General features: G+C 32.4%; 1 protein-coding gene across 4 annotated transcripts in view; it reads right to left on the minus strand.

The window, feature by feature from the left end:
• Positions 1–20,187, minus strand: part of LOC111031228 (rap1 GTPase-activating protein 1) — a 159,658-nt gene that overhangs the window by 22,101 nt on the left and 117,370 nt on the right. For 3 of the 4 annotated variants that reach the window (XM_022311088.1, XM_022311090.1, XM_022311091.1), the window contains exon 4: positions 1,081–1,341. In XM_022311088.1, the coding sequence (XP_022166780.1) occupies positions 1,081–1,341 (261 nt within the window). Of the gene's footprint in view, positions 1–1,080; positions 1,342–9,075; positions 9,517–20,187 lie in introns of those variants that run through there. The other variant, XM_022311092.1, reaches the window with a different exon arrangement.

A 20,187-nucleotide genomic window follows, 5' to 3' on the forward strand; every position in this document is an offset into this window, starting at 1 on the left:
AGATATTATCTCGCAAAACGATTAGTTTTGCGGGTGCGCACATAAGTCACAGATACGTATAAGATAAGACTTCACGTCATAAGATCAGAAACAAATTTTGGAGCCGGAAAAGTTAATCCGAAACAGCGAGGCGAGAGGGAGCTCGTAAATCATTCCTGCATCCAATATTGGCGAAATGAAATTTTAGCGTGGTAATCGACTCTGGGGAGCGGGGTTACCCCAAGGATTCCGATATTTATATAATATTTCGTAGGTACACACATTACATGCGTCATGCATAATATATTATTTGGATATCGACGAAGACAAAATTCTATCAGTCGAAAGTTGTAAGCTAAGGTTTAAAAGTCTACATCGATTGCTCGTCGTCTACGTCATTCTATAAATATTATATTATATCGCATACATTCTGGCACAACCCACGATAAAAAAAAATTATTAAATTGAATGCTTGGCGTGTTTGTTATTAATTTAGCCACAAAAAAATAGAATTCTCGGAAAATGCGCGTTTACGGTAAACACGAGACACTGTCTTCGGCAAAACGCACGTTCAAATTTATGAGGTCGCAGAACAATATTATATTGTGTCTGGGGCATACGAAGAGCACGAAAAAAAAGCAATTACCTTGAACTAAATCGAACGAGACGTTTATAGAAGAAGGTACCACTACCATTACGTTATTATTATGAATTACTAATAATTAATCTAAATTGTAAATAAACACACCATGCACACTGACTACCCGCAGCGGCCGTGTCGTAATTTATTCGGTGCACCACCAATAATATATGTTATAAGCGTTTTTTATTTTCAAAAGCATTATTATATTGTTCGTAAGTAAAACTTTACTAAGGTTTATGATGATGTTTAGAATACAATTCAACAGTAGGTCTTCAATCTACATTTGTTCATGGTATTATATTATATTTTCTAATTCCTTTCTTAAATTTACTATTATTTGAAAGTATCGAACATCAGTTTTTGTTTCTACAACACCATTATAGTAGTTATAAAAAATAGTACTAATATTATTAGTAAAAAATTAATAAGTAGGCTTTATTTGATAAGTGGACACTTACCCTTCCCATGTAGTATCTGCGATAAGCCTTGGCCGTGTCATCGGTTTCGATTTTATTATTCCACGTACAGGTTCCACCAGAGGAAGCAGCAGGTTCGTACTCGTTTTGGTCCTGGCCATCAATCCAGAAACCGCCGCCGGTCGGTAAAACGATGTTAGGATATGGTTTGGGACCCTTTAACGTGTCTTCTAAAAGTTCTCGGGATCCATTTCCGGCTGCTTCCGGCGTCGGGACACTACTCGTCCGCTCGTCTCTAGATGTCTGTAAGCAGATTCACAATAATTGTTATTATAATTAAAACTAAACGGATATTATACAATATTTATAATTAATAATTAGGTACTTATAATTTACATTATTGTATCATAATATTATATTTTAGAGTTCATTGGCATAAAAATAGTTAATAGTATTGTTTTAGTTATTTTATAATTATAATGTCGATTATAACTTATAAGTATATTAGAAGGACGGTTACACTACAATAATAAGATGTACGAAACCGAAAATATAGTACCTATAAAAAAAACCTTGAAACGTACGCTGTATACATAATAATATTATATTATAACCTAAAATTAACCATACAACTATCTAAGTATGTTCAAAATTGAATTAACTGTAAAACAAATGATTAGTATTAAGTATATACTAGTCGAATTGGCCATTGCCCGTTTCAAATGACTGTAGTACGCAGCATATTTATATTGTACACAATAGTTATACACTTATATATAAACATAATACTCAAACACCCGCTGTCCTTGTGTGAAGTTGGTTTCCATCAAGCATTGAAATGGAAATTCACCATAATTAACATTTTTTTTATTCATTATACCCTAATTTATCTCCAGTAGTTTATTATTGTTTATTACAAGATGACTTGTTTTTAGTATACTTGTTAATTTGGTAAAATTTTTTTTCATTTTTTGAACATTTGGCTTCAAAAATTCCAAACAATGAGGTTGTTAACTCTAAATTTTCCACGAAACTATTTGATTTGTATCTAACGTTTAAAAAAAGAGTGCATACCTACAATAATATTATAATTTTAACGTCAGTTAAAAAACGTACTATGGGAACAAAGATAATATTTTACTAACACAACAGACCCCTACGTCCTGGTTACTAGACCGTGAGCTCGATTTCCTGTGCCGCACAGGAAATCCAGGTACCTTGGTCAGATAAAAAACTAATAAGGTAAGCTAGTTAATGGTAATGCAGTTGTTAGCAATTTCCATTTGTTATTCACTTTTTATTAGTGCCCCCAAAAGGATAACTTTTATTTTATCCCTTTTTCAGTTATTCATATTTAAAATGAAATGTTTCCTCAAGACAACCATGTATAGGTATTGTATTCTAAAATACAATAAATTACATTTTTAACAAATCATTTCATCGTCACGAATACTTATTATTTAACAGTTAATTACAATTTAACTCAAAGATTATATATAATCTATCGGCCTAAATAGTATACACGCCGATTTATCAAAAGGTATTGCACAAGACGAATATTATTTACTTTATTAATAACAGTACATAGGTACATGTGTATGTATATTTCAATGAAAATAATTATTTTTAGTGGGCGTCAACACTGTACCTCCATGATATGTTTGAATTATTAATATATTACACATAATATATACCTCTATATGAATAATTGGAAACACGAATATAATGATAAAAACAAAAAAATTAACACAAATAAAATGTTCGTCTCGTTTACATGTCCTAATTTATAATACTCCAATAATATTGTACATCCGGCATATTTAAACGACATCAAAGTATGTTGGTAAGTACAGTAACTGATGGTTAAAAATATTCAGTATAAGCCACATCAAATAGTAAGTACGAAACACGAATAACATATTATTATGAATTATAATGATTAATGAACATAGGTATGAAAAACGAAAATACTTGTACTCGAGTCGTACACACGTCTATACGTTTAAACAATATTGTTTCAACTAGAAAATATTGCACGTAGCCTACATGATGATGGTAGGAAAATAAATAGGTATAATGCAGCTTCCATATTATGTTACTTGGGTACATGTGAAATATTGCTTTAATATACAACTTACACGTATGGAGAAGTATTTTGGTCAGACATTTTACGCATATAACAGGGCCACAGGATGTTTTTCCTAGGTTAGGTAGGAAAACATACATTACCCACCCAAAGTACCCTTGTCACGGTCGAGGCACGTGTGTATCAATCGTAACTGATATATATTATTTTTCCGCTATGGAAACCGTCGGATATTTATGTACATTTGGGTACGATTGAAAAATATGCTCCTGCTTATCGGAAATACCGCATCGCTTTTTCACTGTACGATTGCATACGGTTTACCTGTTCGTGCAACGTTGCCGTAAGCCGACACTAATCAATTATTATGATAGCGGTGGCTTCATAGAAGTTTACCTATTAAAGGCCATTATAAAAATATATAATAATATAATTGTTTGGAAGAAAAACTATTTTTGTCACAAACCTTAAGATAATAAATTACATAATATTTAATAAGTTAGTTTATTATTAAACTTTTACTATTACTTCTTGTACCAAATGTATTTAATGAATATTGAATAGTAATCGTCATTGTATTAATAATTTAAAAGTATTTTTCTTGTAGGTACTAGGTAGGTATATATTTTATAGTATTATTTTACCCAGTGGCCAGTGCGTAATTAACTTCGATGGAAGTATAAAATTATTACAATGGCTAAAGTTTTTTGAAAAGTTAATAATTACTTGTTAAATAACACAGGGTATACTACTTTTCAAAGTTGTTGTATTAATTAAACATTCCGACGTATTGTTAAAAAAAAATGAAGAGAATAATATGTGCTCATTTAAAAAAAAATATTTTTGGATAAATCGCAACATTCAGTCGGTATTGATTTTCATACGCAATAATATAAAATGTGTGCGTGAAAATGTATATTTATTTATTTTCCCGAGTACCTTATCGACAAACGTCTAGGTAAGTATTATAACAATAATAATAGAAAACCGTGCACACTTCACCGGTTTACAGCGGCAGTCTCTCGCGTAACGGACTTGTGGGCGACGTACGTTTACCGGTATAGTGCGAAACTAGTTTTTTTACAATTATTTAAATGTCCCTTCTTTGGAAGACTGCGAGATGAGAGGCGGGGAGAGAGAGTCGAACCCGGTGTCGCAGATGCGTGCACGGGGGACGTAAAGAAATGAACGCGCATCATAACGATGTTGAATTATTCATGGGCACGTAATCGTCACCAGAGAAAGAGCGGTACACTCGTCGTTCTGAATATAATATAATATATGTGTGATATAGTTCGCCAATACATTTATATTTTTTTATAACACTGCTGTAGTTCCGAGAGAGCACTAGCCCACTAAATGATTGTGTAACAGTTTTTTAGCACGCCGAAAAAAAAAATAGAAAAAAAACCTCATACAATATAATATTATATTGCTCACATATACATAAATGTGTATGAGTATATTTTTCCGGTTTTGGGAAAATATTGTGTGTTAGTGGTGGGGAGAGGTGTTGTAAATATATAAATCGCACAGTTGGAAACCGAGAAACGCCACTGTAAGAAACAATATTTAGACAGGGGGTAGGTGGTGGCGAAAGAACGCGGGATTTTAATAAGAAGACATCTGGAAAGCGATGCCGGGGGATTGTGTGTTGTGTGTATGATTTATGATGAAGCTCGAATAAACGAAATTGTTCCTATATCTGTATACTAAAAGAAATATATGAAAAAAGAACTTGGTAAAAATCTCACAGCACTACAACTGCACTGTAAATATTTCTGATTCTGCTTTACCTTGTGATGTGTAATGAGAAAAGTTTTTTTTATCCATTACCGTCTACCGATTGTCTGTCTCGCTCAATATTATTTATAATGAATTTGTACAACATTTTTTTTAAAATAATAATGGCGTATTTCCTTTTAAAATGCGTCTTTGAAATAGTTTTAAAATATTATAGTACAAAAACGAATCAAAAATAGGTTTTGTACGAATCGTACTATTTGAGTTAAACTTATGTACTCAGTATTTTTTAACACGATAAACCAACATTTTCAATAGTCAAATAAAATTCAAAAATAACATAAATTAACTGCTACCGGCCACGGATGTGTAGTATCAGATTTCCCGGAATCATAACATTAACGTATTATTATATTTAAGCATTCAACACTGATATAGAACCTAATATTATGTTTGTTTGATTTCATATTATTTGATTCTAGTGATTTTCAAAACTTTCTCTAATGATATACTGGATTAGTGCAGCAATATAATTAGTTATTATTAGGTACCTACTTCGTGAATCAAAACAAAAATAGTTATATTTTATCTCAATCAGTCAATTACACACGTCGTTTCGAGTGTTGGCTGTACTATAATAATTATAGAATATGGACTTTTGCTGTTCAACATAAAATAGATAATAATGTTAAGCCAGTATTCGGAACTCGGCGACAGGCTACCGGGAAATTGATAAAAGCATAATTAGAGATAATTGTATGTGTTACATAAATTGTATAGTATATCTAAGGCTCCGGCTGCAACAGGAAATTAAATTGATTTTCACTATTGTTGTTGAAGTTCGGCGATAGCGTCTAACGTGATTTTATATCAATAGTGAATATTATAATATTGCATAATATTATACACAAAATGCTACGAACTATGGGAGTAAACTCGTGTACTATGGTGTCTGCATGGTATAAATACCGTTTTTGAATAATAATAACAACAAAATATGTAGTAAATATAATAATATATCATGTTTTACGCGACACACTGCAATGTCTGTGGGGGGTACCCACGCGCTCAATAAAACGAGCAACTCTTTCAACGACGGCTGTTAGGTAGATTAAATTTATCTCTCGGATACCTAACTTACCGTATAAAATATAAAATTCGGCTGTACGTTAAAAATAACGCCACAAAGGGAATATTAGTCCCTTGAGTCCCAGTAGTTACTGCACACAACTGATATTTCATTTTAATCCTCGTATTTTGTACCTATGCTTTTTCTATTTACTGTCCATTCCATAAGGTATTATTAAAGGGGAATGGGGATTAGGGTCACATGTAAGTTTGAATGTAACGAATAGTTTTGGGGCTCCCAATCACGGATTATACCTAGCTAAATTCATTTTAGAACACCATTACAAATATACCTATTTATTTTTATTATATATATATAATCTGCAGGTAAAATAAGATTATGAGATTATTGAACACGAATTTCGTGACGAAAGGAAGCCACTGAGACACTTCCAATTTGTTCTTATTTTTTATTTTTTGTTCATTTAATTTAACCAGTCTTCATTATTTTTTTTTTTTTTTTTTTTATTTTTTAAGCTTCGGCAACTGAGGCCATTAGCTGTACTCTTCATTATTATAGATGTAAAACCAAAATATTTCTAAATTTATCGAAACCAATGAAAACATCTGACATTCTTGTTAGGAATACCTCGTATAATGTAAAGATATGTCGAGGTATAGGTGTAAGTATACCCTATATTCACGAGTCACGACGTTTGGCCGGATGTATTTGAAATACAACCGTCTCGGATGTCCTGATAACCTGTGCGCGCCAAGTCTCTCTCGTCAACTGTCAAGTCGTGAAAAAAATAATTAGTACGACACTTGATCCTTGCAGCCGTAAAACGTTGACTGTCCAAATAAACAGTTTTCTTCGGTCGATAATGGAATTTCGCTTAATTAGGTACTACATCACTACAAACGGCAGGTGTTGGCCTCGTGCGCCGATAAGCCATAACGCATAATAAACCGAACCACCCTCTCCACCACCCCCACGAGAGACGAGCGTGGGATTTCAACCCGTAAGCCCTACTGCACAAACAACTGGTCTGTTTTTTTAGAATGGACTGAATATGCATGAAATGCAACAGATCTACGTTAGAATATTATATCCACCGACGGGCACCGATGACATGCATCGAATATTTTGACACAAGCAAATATGAAAAATATATCTAGCGGGAGAGGGGAGGGTTTAATGTTTTGTAAATATTTATGTTTTTGAGGATCCACGGACTACAATTACTAGATGCTGCGAACTGCTGATGCATTACTATAATATATTACTATACCGCAGCACCACGAGTATAATATTATTATATTGTATTGTTTATTTTGTTGCTCTTGGTTATGGCGAAATCTGACAATGCACAATACGCGTTCATGTATAAACGAACCTTTCACGCCGATATAAAATACCCTGCTACAGTTATAGTAGTTTGCCACTCCATTGGCTTTCTCCAAAATCCCAATACTAATGATAATTTTTTATTTTTAAATTTATCGTTTCTCTTCTCGTTACTACCTCTATACGGCCATATAACATTTATATACCTGTATATAATGTTTACGTTTTATGTTATTGTACTTGATCATTTGTAGAGACTAGCGAGTTGTTTGTCGTTCTAGTTCGCTGGTTACCCACCGACACCATCACATCGCCATAACAGCGAACATCAGCTTCTGTGCGAGATACGACTACAACGACAATGGTGAGAATCGAAACGTGAGAAACGCGCTAGCAAGCGCAGCTGGGAAACGTCGGCCGGATACACATTACCCCATTGCACTAGCTACGCATATAATATTAATACATAATAGGGGTAGATAGGAAATATTATTTTAAACGTATAGTATGTACTTACACATATAATAAATATAAATATATACGTATAGTAGTTATAATATACTTAATGGTTCTAAGTTTTTGATTCTACAGCTTTATTATGTGAATAAATCGCGGTACGACGTTTTACAATACGATTGTGTTTGTGCACTCTCAATACCGGAAACTGCAATGGGTAATGGGTGTATATTATAATATAATGGTAACCAAAAGGCAGCATAAAAAATGCACATTCTGCAACACCTCGAGCTTTTAAATCACAACGGCCGGTTGAAGAGCGCAGCGATTTCAATATACGAAATTATTATTCAAGTGATACGCTGTGTTTATTCATCAGACTTCGAATCCAGGTTGAGCGTTTGATAAATAAATAAATACACTATGCAGGTAGGTTGGAGGTATGATATACATATAATTTATGAGTTTCCCAGTCTGCTGTTAGTACAGTCTGTATGCAGCCGTATAGGTTAGGGTTAGGTACCTATGCTATAATAGTATAATAATAATATACTACCTATAAATCAGTACTATTATACAGTAATGTTTGATTAAACTCGTCACGAATGTTGTAGGTGTACGCCGTGTGACAACAAACGAAAAACGTGAGGCAAGTCACGGTGTGACATTATATCGTGTTATTTATATTATTATTATTATTATATTATGTGTCTGCCGCTGCAGCTGTGGCAGAGATTTTGATTGGAAATATTGAATACAAGGAAAACATTAAGTCGTGTCAAAACTCACAACAGATTTCGATTGAAAAGTCTGATAATAATATAATATTTTAGTGGGTAATGTAATATTTTTGTACTGCGTCCTAAAACAATCATTGTAAACTTTGAAGTTATCGGAAAAGGTTTTCGATCAATAGTTCCACATTATTTCGAGGAGAGTCGGTTCGATTTTTGGCATTCAGCTCGTAGTGTTTGGGGACGCAATTACATCGAATGGGATCAATCAAGCTATACAGAAAACAGAGCCATCGGAATTTTAAATCATTGTCACGCATACATACATCGAATATTGCACGACAACTGAGTATATTAATAATGTACAATGTAACATATAATTTGGACGACTTTGGTAGGTAATCGGTACCTATGTAAAAAGGCCACACGAGCACAAAGTATAGACTGATATTTTATTCGCACGTGCTACACACGCACTCGATAATTAACGCGTTGAACCATATTGTAAATTATTATTATTATTTTCATCGGGTAGTTATAATATATCATGACTTTTAAGGCACGGAAACACAAACACTAAAAACATAACATATATTATGTACCTGGAGTCCCTTGACATTATCCGAACTCTGGCTGTGCCGACTGCCATGCTTTTCACGCCACTTTAACACACCCATGACCGAATGAATCCAACCCGGAGAGGTGTCGCGGACGTCCACGCAGGACGTTTGCCGTGCGGTTTTCAGCGCCGTCGTGCGTCCGTCGACCACAACAATACCAAACGAGACGGAATGACAATAATTAATCAAATGGACGAAAATAAATAAAACACACAACGCCACGATAACCGTGTACAACAATAATCTGTGTAATATTGCACCGCACTCAGAGGACGTTGGCAATAATTTAAATCTGCGACCGGCAGCAAAATAAAAACAAACGGCGTCTACGGCGTCGGACGATCGGCGAACGACCACCAGCACGACATGTCCGGACGGGTACGTGCGCGCACGAAGGACACCGGTCGGGTAACTAGACCAGCCGGCACGAACAACCCGGCACCCGCTGCCGCCGCCGCCGCCGTCGCTGCTGCGCGTCCCCTCCAAGGCAGGTCGAATGCGATAAAAAAGCGACCGGTCGCGCTTTAGACGCGACGGACGGGTTCGCACTACACGCTGCAGGTACGACGACGACGACCAGGTGACGTGTACCCCCCCTCACCCGTTTGACACAGTTGAGTGGCCGGATGCGTGGGCGACCAACGGCGTTCTCCGCCGCGGCACGCTGCAACCAGCGATTGACACAGAAAAATAATATTATACTTATTATGTTTGTTGCATTGTTACGTCTAATGTTGCGCTCTGTTTTAGTAATATGATAATAATAATATTATGTTATATTATTATTTATTATGTTGCTATAATTCCCCACCGCCGGGCTTCGCGAACAGGTACCTACAAAACGATAATAATTAATAACGATAAAAAAAACGTTCCAAAAAATCTCGCCGAGTTGAAAGTGGGCGGTTTGACGAAACTAACATTACTACCACGGTATACACGCTCGTGTCACGACTAGTTAACGACTTCATATATATTTTTATTCGCTCTCGCGTTCTATGGTAAATACGACGACGTATTATTTTACTGCAACTATGTGCGATACGAGTCGCGTTTATATTTCGATTGCTGTGCACACTAGAAGATAGAACCCCAAGGCGGTTATATAGGTTAGATGGCTATAATAGGTGATTTACCATTATATAATATTATCTCGTGTATATAGGTCATGACGATATATGTTGAGTGCGTATTCTGGTGCAAAATATTGTAATCTGCAGCCACAAATTGTATGGAATAGGTATAATTTGGAACCCCTGCAAATTTATATAGGCGATAGTTTATTAATATTATACACAATATGCGCTGCACGCTGAAGAGATGTATTGATCGAGTTCAAGAAAATATTATTTCAACTAACTTTTAATAAACACACATACATATGTATAATATAATATATAGTAAGTATGTACTGTGTATACGCGAGACTTGAAATAGATTATGAACGTGCATGCGTAACGTTGTGGCTTGAGGGAGAAAAATCAAATTGCAGTATATTTCCTTATTTTTTAATCACGTTTTATATTAATAATGAAAACAAAGAACCTATTATCTAAAAATTGTAAAACTCTCAGATTTATATTTACAGGTTTATATTCAATTTATCTAGTAAATTATTTTACATTCTGAGCAGTTTTTAGTTATAACATTCCATTTTATGTAAACGGTATTAATATTTTATACATTTTGATGAAATTGTTTGTTTTAATAATTTGTTTTAACCATTACGTTTGTATGGTACAAGTGTACTGTGTACAACAAGTATAACCGTATAGGTTTAAAAAAATGAATATAATTAACTTACAATCGAAAACACATATTATACAACAAATAATTATTCAAACAAGTTTACATATGGTCATTTGGATGCATGGATATGGCCTTATGGGTACATGGTACATTCGTACATATTATGTTATACATATAATAAATTAATCATTTTAGTACCCACTAATTAATAACAAGACATGCAATTCGTATACGCGGTAGTTAATATACTCATGTTTAAAAAAAAACCTTTAAGCCTTGCTTATATTGTCATAGCATAGTAGATTTTAATAAATAATAACTGTAACGAAAAAATATATCCGAATTCAAGACATAGCATTGTATACAAGCGTATATAGTATAGAATAAGCTACGTGAGTCGTGACCGCTTCGCACATTTATCCGTATTCTGCGCGAAAAGAAAGAGTTAACAGTATAATATTATAATAGCCACAGTATTGTTACTATAGATCTTGCTGGCAGACCGCCAGATTTTCGCATTGGTTTTATTCCATGACCATTTTTTTTCGCGGGACAGTCACCACCGAGGGGTTTACGGGCACAGATCGCAGCTGCGATGTGAATTTTTTTTGTTTAATCTCTCGAGACCCACGGGGGAAGGTTAACGGGATCGAACCGCACACTTCAGCAGCATTGTAATATTTATAATATATAGATATTATATTGCTAAACCATGTACGTCCGATGACGTATTATAAACGATATTGTCACGCGATGTACGTTATGCTATACACGCTCGGTGGTTCGAATATATAATAATAATAATCGATAAACGCGGGACAGTGCTGGTTATGACTTGGCGCATAGGACTTTTAGGGATGACGGTCATATCATATCAAACGTTCACGATGAAATACAATTATTATCATATCCTCCGATGCGTGTACTCGCATACATAAGCTTGCTATATCATATAATATGTATGTATTTTATAATGTACTGACCTACAACGTATTATGTCCAACGTTGCCTACCTATGCCCTATATATGCCACTCGTGTAAACGCTCAATATATTATAGTATACGGAATGATCCATTTAACCTGCTACATAAACTTTGTCGGTCGAATTTTTTGATTATACTAAAAATTAATATTTGTATTTATTATAGGTATAGGTACTTCGTATTGATTAACACGGAAATACCCATGCAAATAGCACACTTTAGAGTGCTTCAAATTATGAAATTAAATACAGGTAATCTATATCATCATTGGCTTCCATTAAAAAAAATTTAAAACCAAATAAATCATGATAACAATTAAAATCGTTGTTTTCTGTGTTGTTTTATAAGTACTTATTTCAAATTCGAAAAAATTGAAACCATATTAATGTTTTGAAAAACCTACTTGGTATGTTGGAACATCTATAATGGTTGAACAAATTCGAAACCACCCTGTATATTATAATATACCGATGTCCCGTCGACCGTCGGTGTATAGCACAGCGTAAGTTTCTCACGGGTACACTGCATAGAGCTGCGACGGTATAAACACGTGGACACGCGTGGGAAAACGTTATTCCGCAAAAGCTCGTCGTGAATCGTGTTTGTTCAGCCCGCTTCTAGTTGTTCTACACCCTACAATATGATTACGCAACCGTGTGGTTTTAGCCGTATGTACCTAGGTATATAATATTATATTTATAATACCGCGAACCGCGAACGCATCGCAATATATGTATTGCACATTATAAAACACTGTTAACAATAGTGCATATTCGTTTTAATAACAATATTATACATATATTTAGTATTAATAACAGACACTTAGTATACTAGTATACAAGATGTAAAAATAAAATAAAATGTATAAAACAAACAAAAAAAAATATTAAAAGTTATAAATTATAATATTTTGCTGTTGATGTCTTGTAAGGATAATATACTATGCACACAGCCATGTTAACTTTATTATGTATTATGGTTATATAATATATGTAACATCTATTATGTAGATAACCATTTTCAGTTTTTCTTCTCTTCATTAAATTAATATTAATTTTGTACACTTTGTGTAGTAACAAAAATAATTAATAAAATATGGTGATAACTTTTCATGAAATAAATATATAGTTTTCGACATGGTAAATTTCTGAAACTTATACTATGTGGTCACCCATGTACATTGTTAACACTACTGCTTATTAACAGTAGTGTAATATTACTCTACACACGTGTTAACCGAATAATAATTAATAACTATGTACATTAAACGAAGTATTATGCAAGAGTTTGCCAAAATTGCCAAAATTATAATTTTCATTTCTGAATATTCAATAATGAGTTTTTAATTTTTATAGTATGAATATAACTGAGGTTTTGGCTAAGATAAAGTAAAACCAAAATTAATTTAACAAAGAATCAATATGCAAAAAACGGTTTATACCTAATAGCTAATCGCTATATTTATACCAAGGATTTCAAAAATAAAAATGATCACAATATGATTGTAATTGTAAACCGGTAAATTGTTAAGTAAATTAAAATTATCCTTTCGTACACATAGGTAACCTGGTAAGGATCTTAACTATACATATAACATAACATAAATATAACATGTAGCAGCCTATATACCTACGTGGCTACGTATAACATAATATACCAATATACCTACTGTTTTTTTTTTAGGTCATTTATTTAATGAAAATGTATACAAGTGAGTCCAATAACCAAATGAGTGGAAAATATGTGAGTTGAAAATAGATAACACTGAGTAGTAGGCGTTTCACATTAGAAGTAAATGAACATAAGTGGAATACTAGTATAATTATACCAATTTTTTTTATAATTTTAATCAAATAAACTGATAACAAATAAATTAATAATTTAAATTTTGACAAAAAGTTGACAAAAATATTAATGGATATGTATTTTCTATAGTGATGACTGATAGATAAGTTACGATGAATACATGTTTAGTGTTAACCTATATATTAATGGTTATAAAATCAATGCATGTTTACTGCTAATAAAGTTGTAAATAATAATAGACGACAAAGCATATACTAAGCCACTTAGGATATAATAAAATTTTAATTGTTAAGTGTTTATAATATTTAAGTGCAGTAAATAAAAACATAATGATAATTATATAAATCATAATATAACAATTGTAGCATGAGTAAAATCTGAACTAAATTAATAAAAAAACATATCGTATTTATCATTTCTAATTATGAACTCAATATATAGATTTGTCCTTGATGGTTTAATAAGCTGAGTGCTAAATTCATAAAATACTTACAACTCCATGATACAAATACGAGTATATACCTGCTTTTGAGTTTTAGATCAAAAATATTAAAATCTGTATAGAACCGTCAAGACATAATTATATTAGTACTGAAATGAAGTAGTCAATAGGTATATTACGTATATTATACTGTTCTAAGAAAATAATTACGTATAAATAGACTCCATCATTTATATTATATATTCAAATAATAATGTTGATAAATAATAAATAAATCATTTTTTACGTTATTATAGTATTAACATTTCAAAGCATTTATCGAGTTTTCATTTAAAAAAAGTTTTTTCCCTATTTGCATTGAATTTGCTTATTAATAATTATAAGCAAACAAGTAATAACAGCTCATTGAGTTGACTCCTACTCCATGCGTTGTACAGAAGTAGGTACGCGTATATCATAATACATAATTTAGGAAACCATATTTCTTTAAACAATTCAAATCGTGACAATAACCATTCCACTTCAGTTATGAATAAATCTTACTTCTTAGTAGTTAGGTGTCTAGGCTGTCATTCACATAATCATGCCCGATGTCTGAAATATGATGGTATTTTTTATTTTCATATTTTCTTCCTATACGTATGTAATATACATATCATACCCTCCATCGCCCGAGGTAACGCGTAAGTCTAAATTACTTCCTATTTAAACACAATGCTTAGAGAGTAGATAATACGCAGGACACAATAAAACGTCACTATATATGTACATATAAAACAATGCCGATGCCGTAATGATTCAAACCATTCATTGATTATGTTTATGGCATAACTCGAATAGCCGAGTTTGTCTACACTATATAGGTATCTGTACCAAATACTTACAATATATATAGTAACCAATAGGTAGGTACCACCAGAGTATGATTTATCGTTATCCTTTTTGTTTTGCGTATATTATGTATTGTACTATTTTTATCGAATAAATAATATAATATTATTGTCCCATGTAGACTACAGTATAGTAAATTGCAAATATAGTAAATACCTACCACCAAGTAAAATATTAAATGATACGACTATTTAGTATTTTCCCTAGTGAAATTTAGTAACTATTACTATTACAAGATTCAATCGTATACGTACAATTGATGGTTTTGATTTTAAATGTTTACTCATGCGATGATCGTTTGTAATAAAACACGTGTAATAAATAATAATAATAAACGGAAGACTGATAAGTAAACAATTATTATTTACAATATTATTGCCACGTGACCTACGATTACGATTAAAAAAATATGATTAACTGATGAGTTGATACTATGAACTAAACACAAGCCAAATCTATAAACTAGGGAATAAATAAGTTTAATATAGCTAGAATGGACTCGTTCAATATCAGTTAATGTCAATAAAGTAAACTAAACCAAACGTGATCCATTGTATGTTCGTAGAAAGACAATTACACCGTAGATTCAACGACTAAATCGAGTTAACTGCTTTTTAAATAAAATGCTCCTCTGCAGCATTTGGTTTTGACATGCTATTTAATGATAAAATAATGGAGCATCCAGACAGTTTCATTAACTAAAGTAAATTGGAAAAAAACGAACCTAAAATAAACGATATAATATTAAAAATATAAAATAATAATCGATATTTTCAAATCGAAAAATATAAATTATTGTAGAATATTATGTTGATAAACTTTCTAATAAATGGTAATACCTAACAATCATAAAATCTAAATGGTTAAATTAAAATCTATTTTTCATTTTTCATTTTTCATTTAAATATATTATTTCCAAAAAATACACAATATTGAACATATTAAAATGTATTCCAATAACAGTAATTATGTACATTTGAAATACATTATTATTATTTAGTTAGTTACTTAGTTCATTATTCATAATCTCTGAAAATAATGTTTATAATTTGTATAATATGGTCGACAGTGAAGTACTTACTATAGAATATATGAGTAGTCAATTTGTATACACTTCAAAATTTAAATTAAATAAAGACGATCATTAAAAATGAAATTGATTTTTTTACGTGGTTTTGTACTGTATATTTTTGAAATTGAAATTAAGTATTGAAAAATAAAATATACTTTATATACATTTTTGTGATTGTTTTGTCAAGCCTGTATTATTATTATTATTAATGTGTTTATCGGAGATGTATCTCCTTCGAACGTTTACAAACAATGACGTCCAACATAATTAAGACATGTTGAAATAACGGATAACGGTAGGAACTTATCAAAAACAAACTACCGTATAAGTCATAGTTAACCTGTAATCTGTTAGACTATAATATACACTACCAATTCGTGTACTTTTGTATATTTTGTATCTTGTTGTTTAATAAATTTGGTAAAACGATACGGAGATGTTACAGTTATAAGGAACAATAATATTTATTTTCTTACTGAAGTAGATGCACTGAATTTTTAAAATATATATATGATAATATTATATACTGAGTAACTGAAATAAAAAACGAATAATTGTTCAATAAAAACAAAACATTATAAACTGATAACATTGTAGGTTCAAACAATGGTGAACAATATACTAAAATTTCCAGTTTTAATAGCTTTAAAATTTATCTTTCTCAACTTTTATCTTATTCTACACTATTATTTTATTTTTTTATTATTAGTTACTTGGTAAACTTAAAAAGAAAAACAGATATAAAGCCCCAAGTCTATAGATGCAGCGAATAGGCTAACTATTAGCTACAAACTTTTTATTAATATCAACGGAAATGCATAACTTTCGTTTATCGTCAAGATTAGTTGTATGTACCATGTACCTACTTATATAATGTAAATTATATTTCTAGAAAAGTTTCTACTTTTACAAAATATTAATTCAACATTAAAAATGAAAATAGTATGTAAATTACAATAACTGTTCCTGCAGCAATATAAAACAGCAAAAAATATAAGTATGCTATTGAAATAAATCTTCGATGCAAATATTGTCATTTTAAATAATTTATTTAGAATTCCAATGATTGCGTGTTTACAAAAGACCACTTTGCTGGGGCGTTGATGGATAAAAAAAAAGTTACACGGGATAAACTCGGATTAAATGACGCGTTACGGTAAAAGTCGATATAGGGAAAGAAAACACCCGTCGTATAAACAACGGTTAGTGCCCCAGAAATACGTAGCTGACGACGACGACAAACAAGTGGCTCCCCAAAGTATTATGTACACTATTAGGTAGTTAGGTACTTAGGTATATTATATAAACGTTCGCTAGCACGGAAAGCTATTATAGCGTTACGCCTTAGTCCCTCCATATATTATACTCGTTTTAAAAGAACTCGGAACTGTGATAGCGGTGGTGGTGGGCGGAGGCTGTAAACGGGGGGTTGGTTGTTCAGTAATATTCGCTCGCTCGGCGAATAAGTTCCAATGACACTGCCATAGCCGTGGGAACGGGAACCAACGTTCAAAGTTCTCCATACTTGTGTATATTATTAAAATTTAAATGCAGGTACGACTTGCAACTGCAGTTTCAGTCCCGTGAGTCGAAATAGTACCGTCAGCCCTCGGGTACTGTTGAAGTGCAGAAGTGTGCACGGTGCCGATGGCCGATTGCAATCGAATGCGCGTATCGGATCATCTGTACTCGTCATCGCCGCGCCGACGGAAGATAATATTATAGTGTACGCTGGAAAACTGAAGGTAAACAAAAAAAATAATAATAAAACCGTTCAAATTATACGTGTCGGTACCTGTGTACATTGTACACACTGTACTTTACACAGTGGTTTGCAACGAAAATAAAAAAATTAACTTTACCACGGCGGTGATGACCGTTAGAGATAATATGTTGTTGGTATGCTACTATGGTATTCGTGACCATTACCCTGCACCGACGGCGACGGTTAAAATATAATTATCATTACATGCATTATAACTCGTAAGTTATTAGTTATAACTATACATATTTTACAGTGCGGTAGGTAAATAACCAAGGCGGGCTTGTACAATATAGGTACGACTTATTCCATACGGTCTACAGACTATACCTACTCTATTCTGTTATCTCTATTATAACCACTTTTACTTTATTATTATTATTATTATTATATAGTGCCGTTGCGGTGTAGCTGCGTAGGTATAGATATACCGGGTATGATGGTATATACTGGGTATATAATACTCGCCGCCGTAAACAACAGTCGGGGCGATATTATTGTCGCACGTGACTGCGCTGCAGATGTGCGCCGTATACATAATACACCAAAAGTGCCGGTTTCGTTTTACCTAAACGCCGTTGCTTTTAAAGGATGATATAATGTAACGTCCGACAAAGAATAACTTCAAGTCATGTACCGTATCGCATGTACCACTTAGGGGAAAGAGATATTTGGTTATGTTGGGTACAACTACTATACGCGTGGGTTGTGTATATATTAAGTATCGCGGTTTTTATTTTTTGTATTTTGGTCACAAAAAAAACGTTACACGGGTACGCATCCACAACGCGGCATGCCCAGTGGGGAACACTCCATTTTATTGCGCTTAAAATACGATATTTTAATATTATAGGTAAGCCGCAGAGAGATATGTTCAAAAGCCCCGGGAGTGTTATCTTGATAAGTACGACAGACGACAGTCGACAACATTAGCCTATATGTACCAATAATATTGTACGTATCACTTCGTATCATATCCGTGAAACCGAAACGTCGGACTGGTAATGCAACCTCTGCAAACTGCAGCAGTGAAGCACCTACATAATTTATATTATAATATAGTAGTGCAGCCAACAAGAAAGTTCCGCTTCGCAGGTATATGCAATGATATTAATATACCTATTTTCTATACGTATAAAAATTATACGGCATCGATAAAACGCAATTTGAAACCGCGATTGTAATTGTATCCTCTTCGGGAGCAGTCGAGGGGAAAATTCCAATCGCTTTTTATTCGATATTCCGTAATTTCACAGCTGCAGGTTCTCAAGTCTCAACGACCTTAACAGTGACAACACCGACCCGGCGAACTAGCAAGTGGCGACTGTGAAAATATGCTTCCTGTTATACTCGATGTTGTACAATTATAGATTCGGGTCACAGCTAATGTAGTTTTATACAAATTATACACTATATAATATATGATCTAAATATTATATTTACTGTTGGGAAATTTTTCTAGTAAAACGTCGTTCACAAAATTCTGTGTGACTTCCACTTAAGTTCGAGCATTTGGCCCATATATATTAACTCACTGAAACAATTATTGATTTTAATTTATTCCTGGACCAAATAAATTCTAATTTCAATAAATACATTTTTCATTTTTGAAATAGTTTCTATTCATAAAATTATTGTACTCAGACACTGTTACACAGTCGATTTATTATTGAATATTTGAGTGTTAATTTTTATCTTACAGTAAGTTTTATTAATTATTAATACAAAAATTAAGCTAAGTTGCCCAAAATATATTGTAATATTATTTTAATAATTACAACATTATCAAGTTAAAAAATTATTTTATCCTTCTGTTGCACAAATGTACAATGTACTAAGTAGGTGCTTATATTAAAAACTTTTTCGTACATTTTACTTTGATTTCAAACAATTTTATAAATAATAACTATGCCTATAATAGTCTTAATTAATTTATATATTAGTATTTAAGCGCATTACTATCAATACCAACTATTTTAAAATAATAACGAATACTAAAATGTATATAAGAAAATGTTAAATCACATGCCCCTAATACTTTTACAAATTATATATTACACTGAACATTGACTATTTGCACCAACAATCAGTCCATCAAAGCATTAGACATTTTTTATTCTGCAAATATAACATACTTGAATAAAAAAATCTGTTTCCATGAACAATAAACCACTAAAATCATAATATATCTATAATTTATTTTTATTTTTTATGTTGATAACAATATGACTAATAGCTATATAGTTTGAAATAAAAATATATAATAGGTAATTTATAAGTGTACGACTCTTGCACTTTATTTTTAATGGATCCGTATACAATATACTGTAATGTTTGTTATTAGTTCACGCAGTATTTTAAGATTTCTGTGCTTTCCTCATATTTTAA

This window comes from Myzus persicae, unplaced genomic scaffold, assembly GCF_001856785.1.
Source record: "Myzus persicae strain clone G006 unplaced genomic scaffold, MPER_G0061.0, whole genome shotgun sequence".
In the NCBI taxonomy this organism is placed as follows: Eukaryota; Metazoa; Arthropoda; class Insecta; order Hemiptera; family Aphididae; genus Myzus; species Myzus persicae.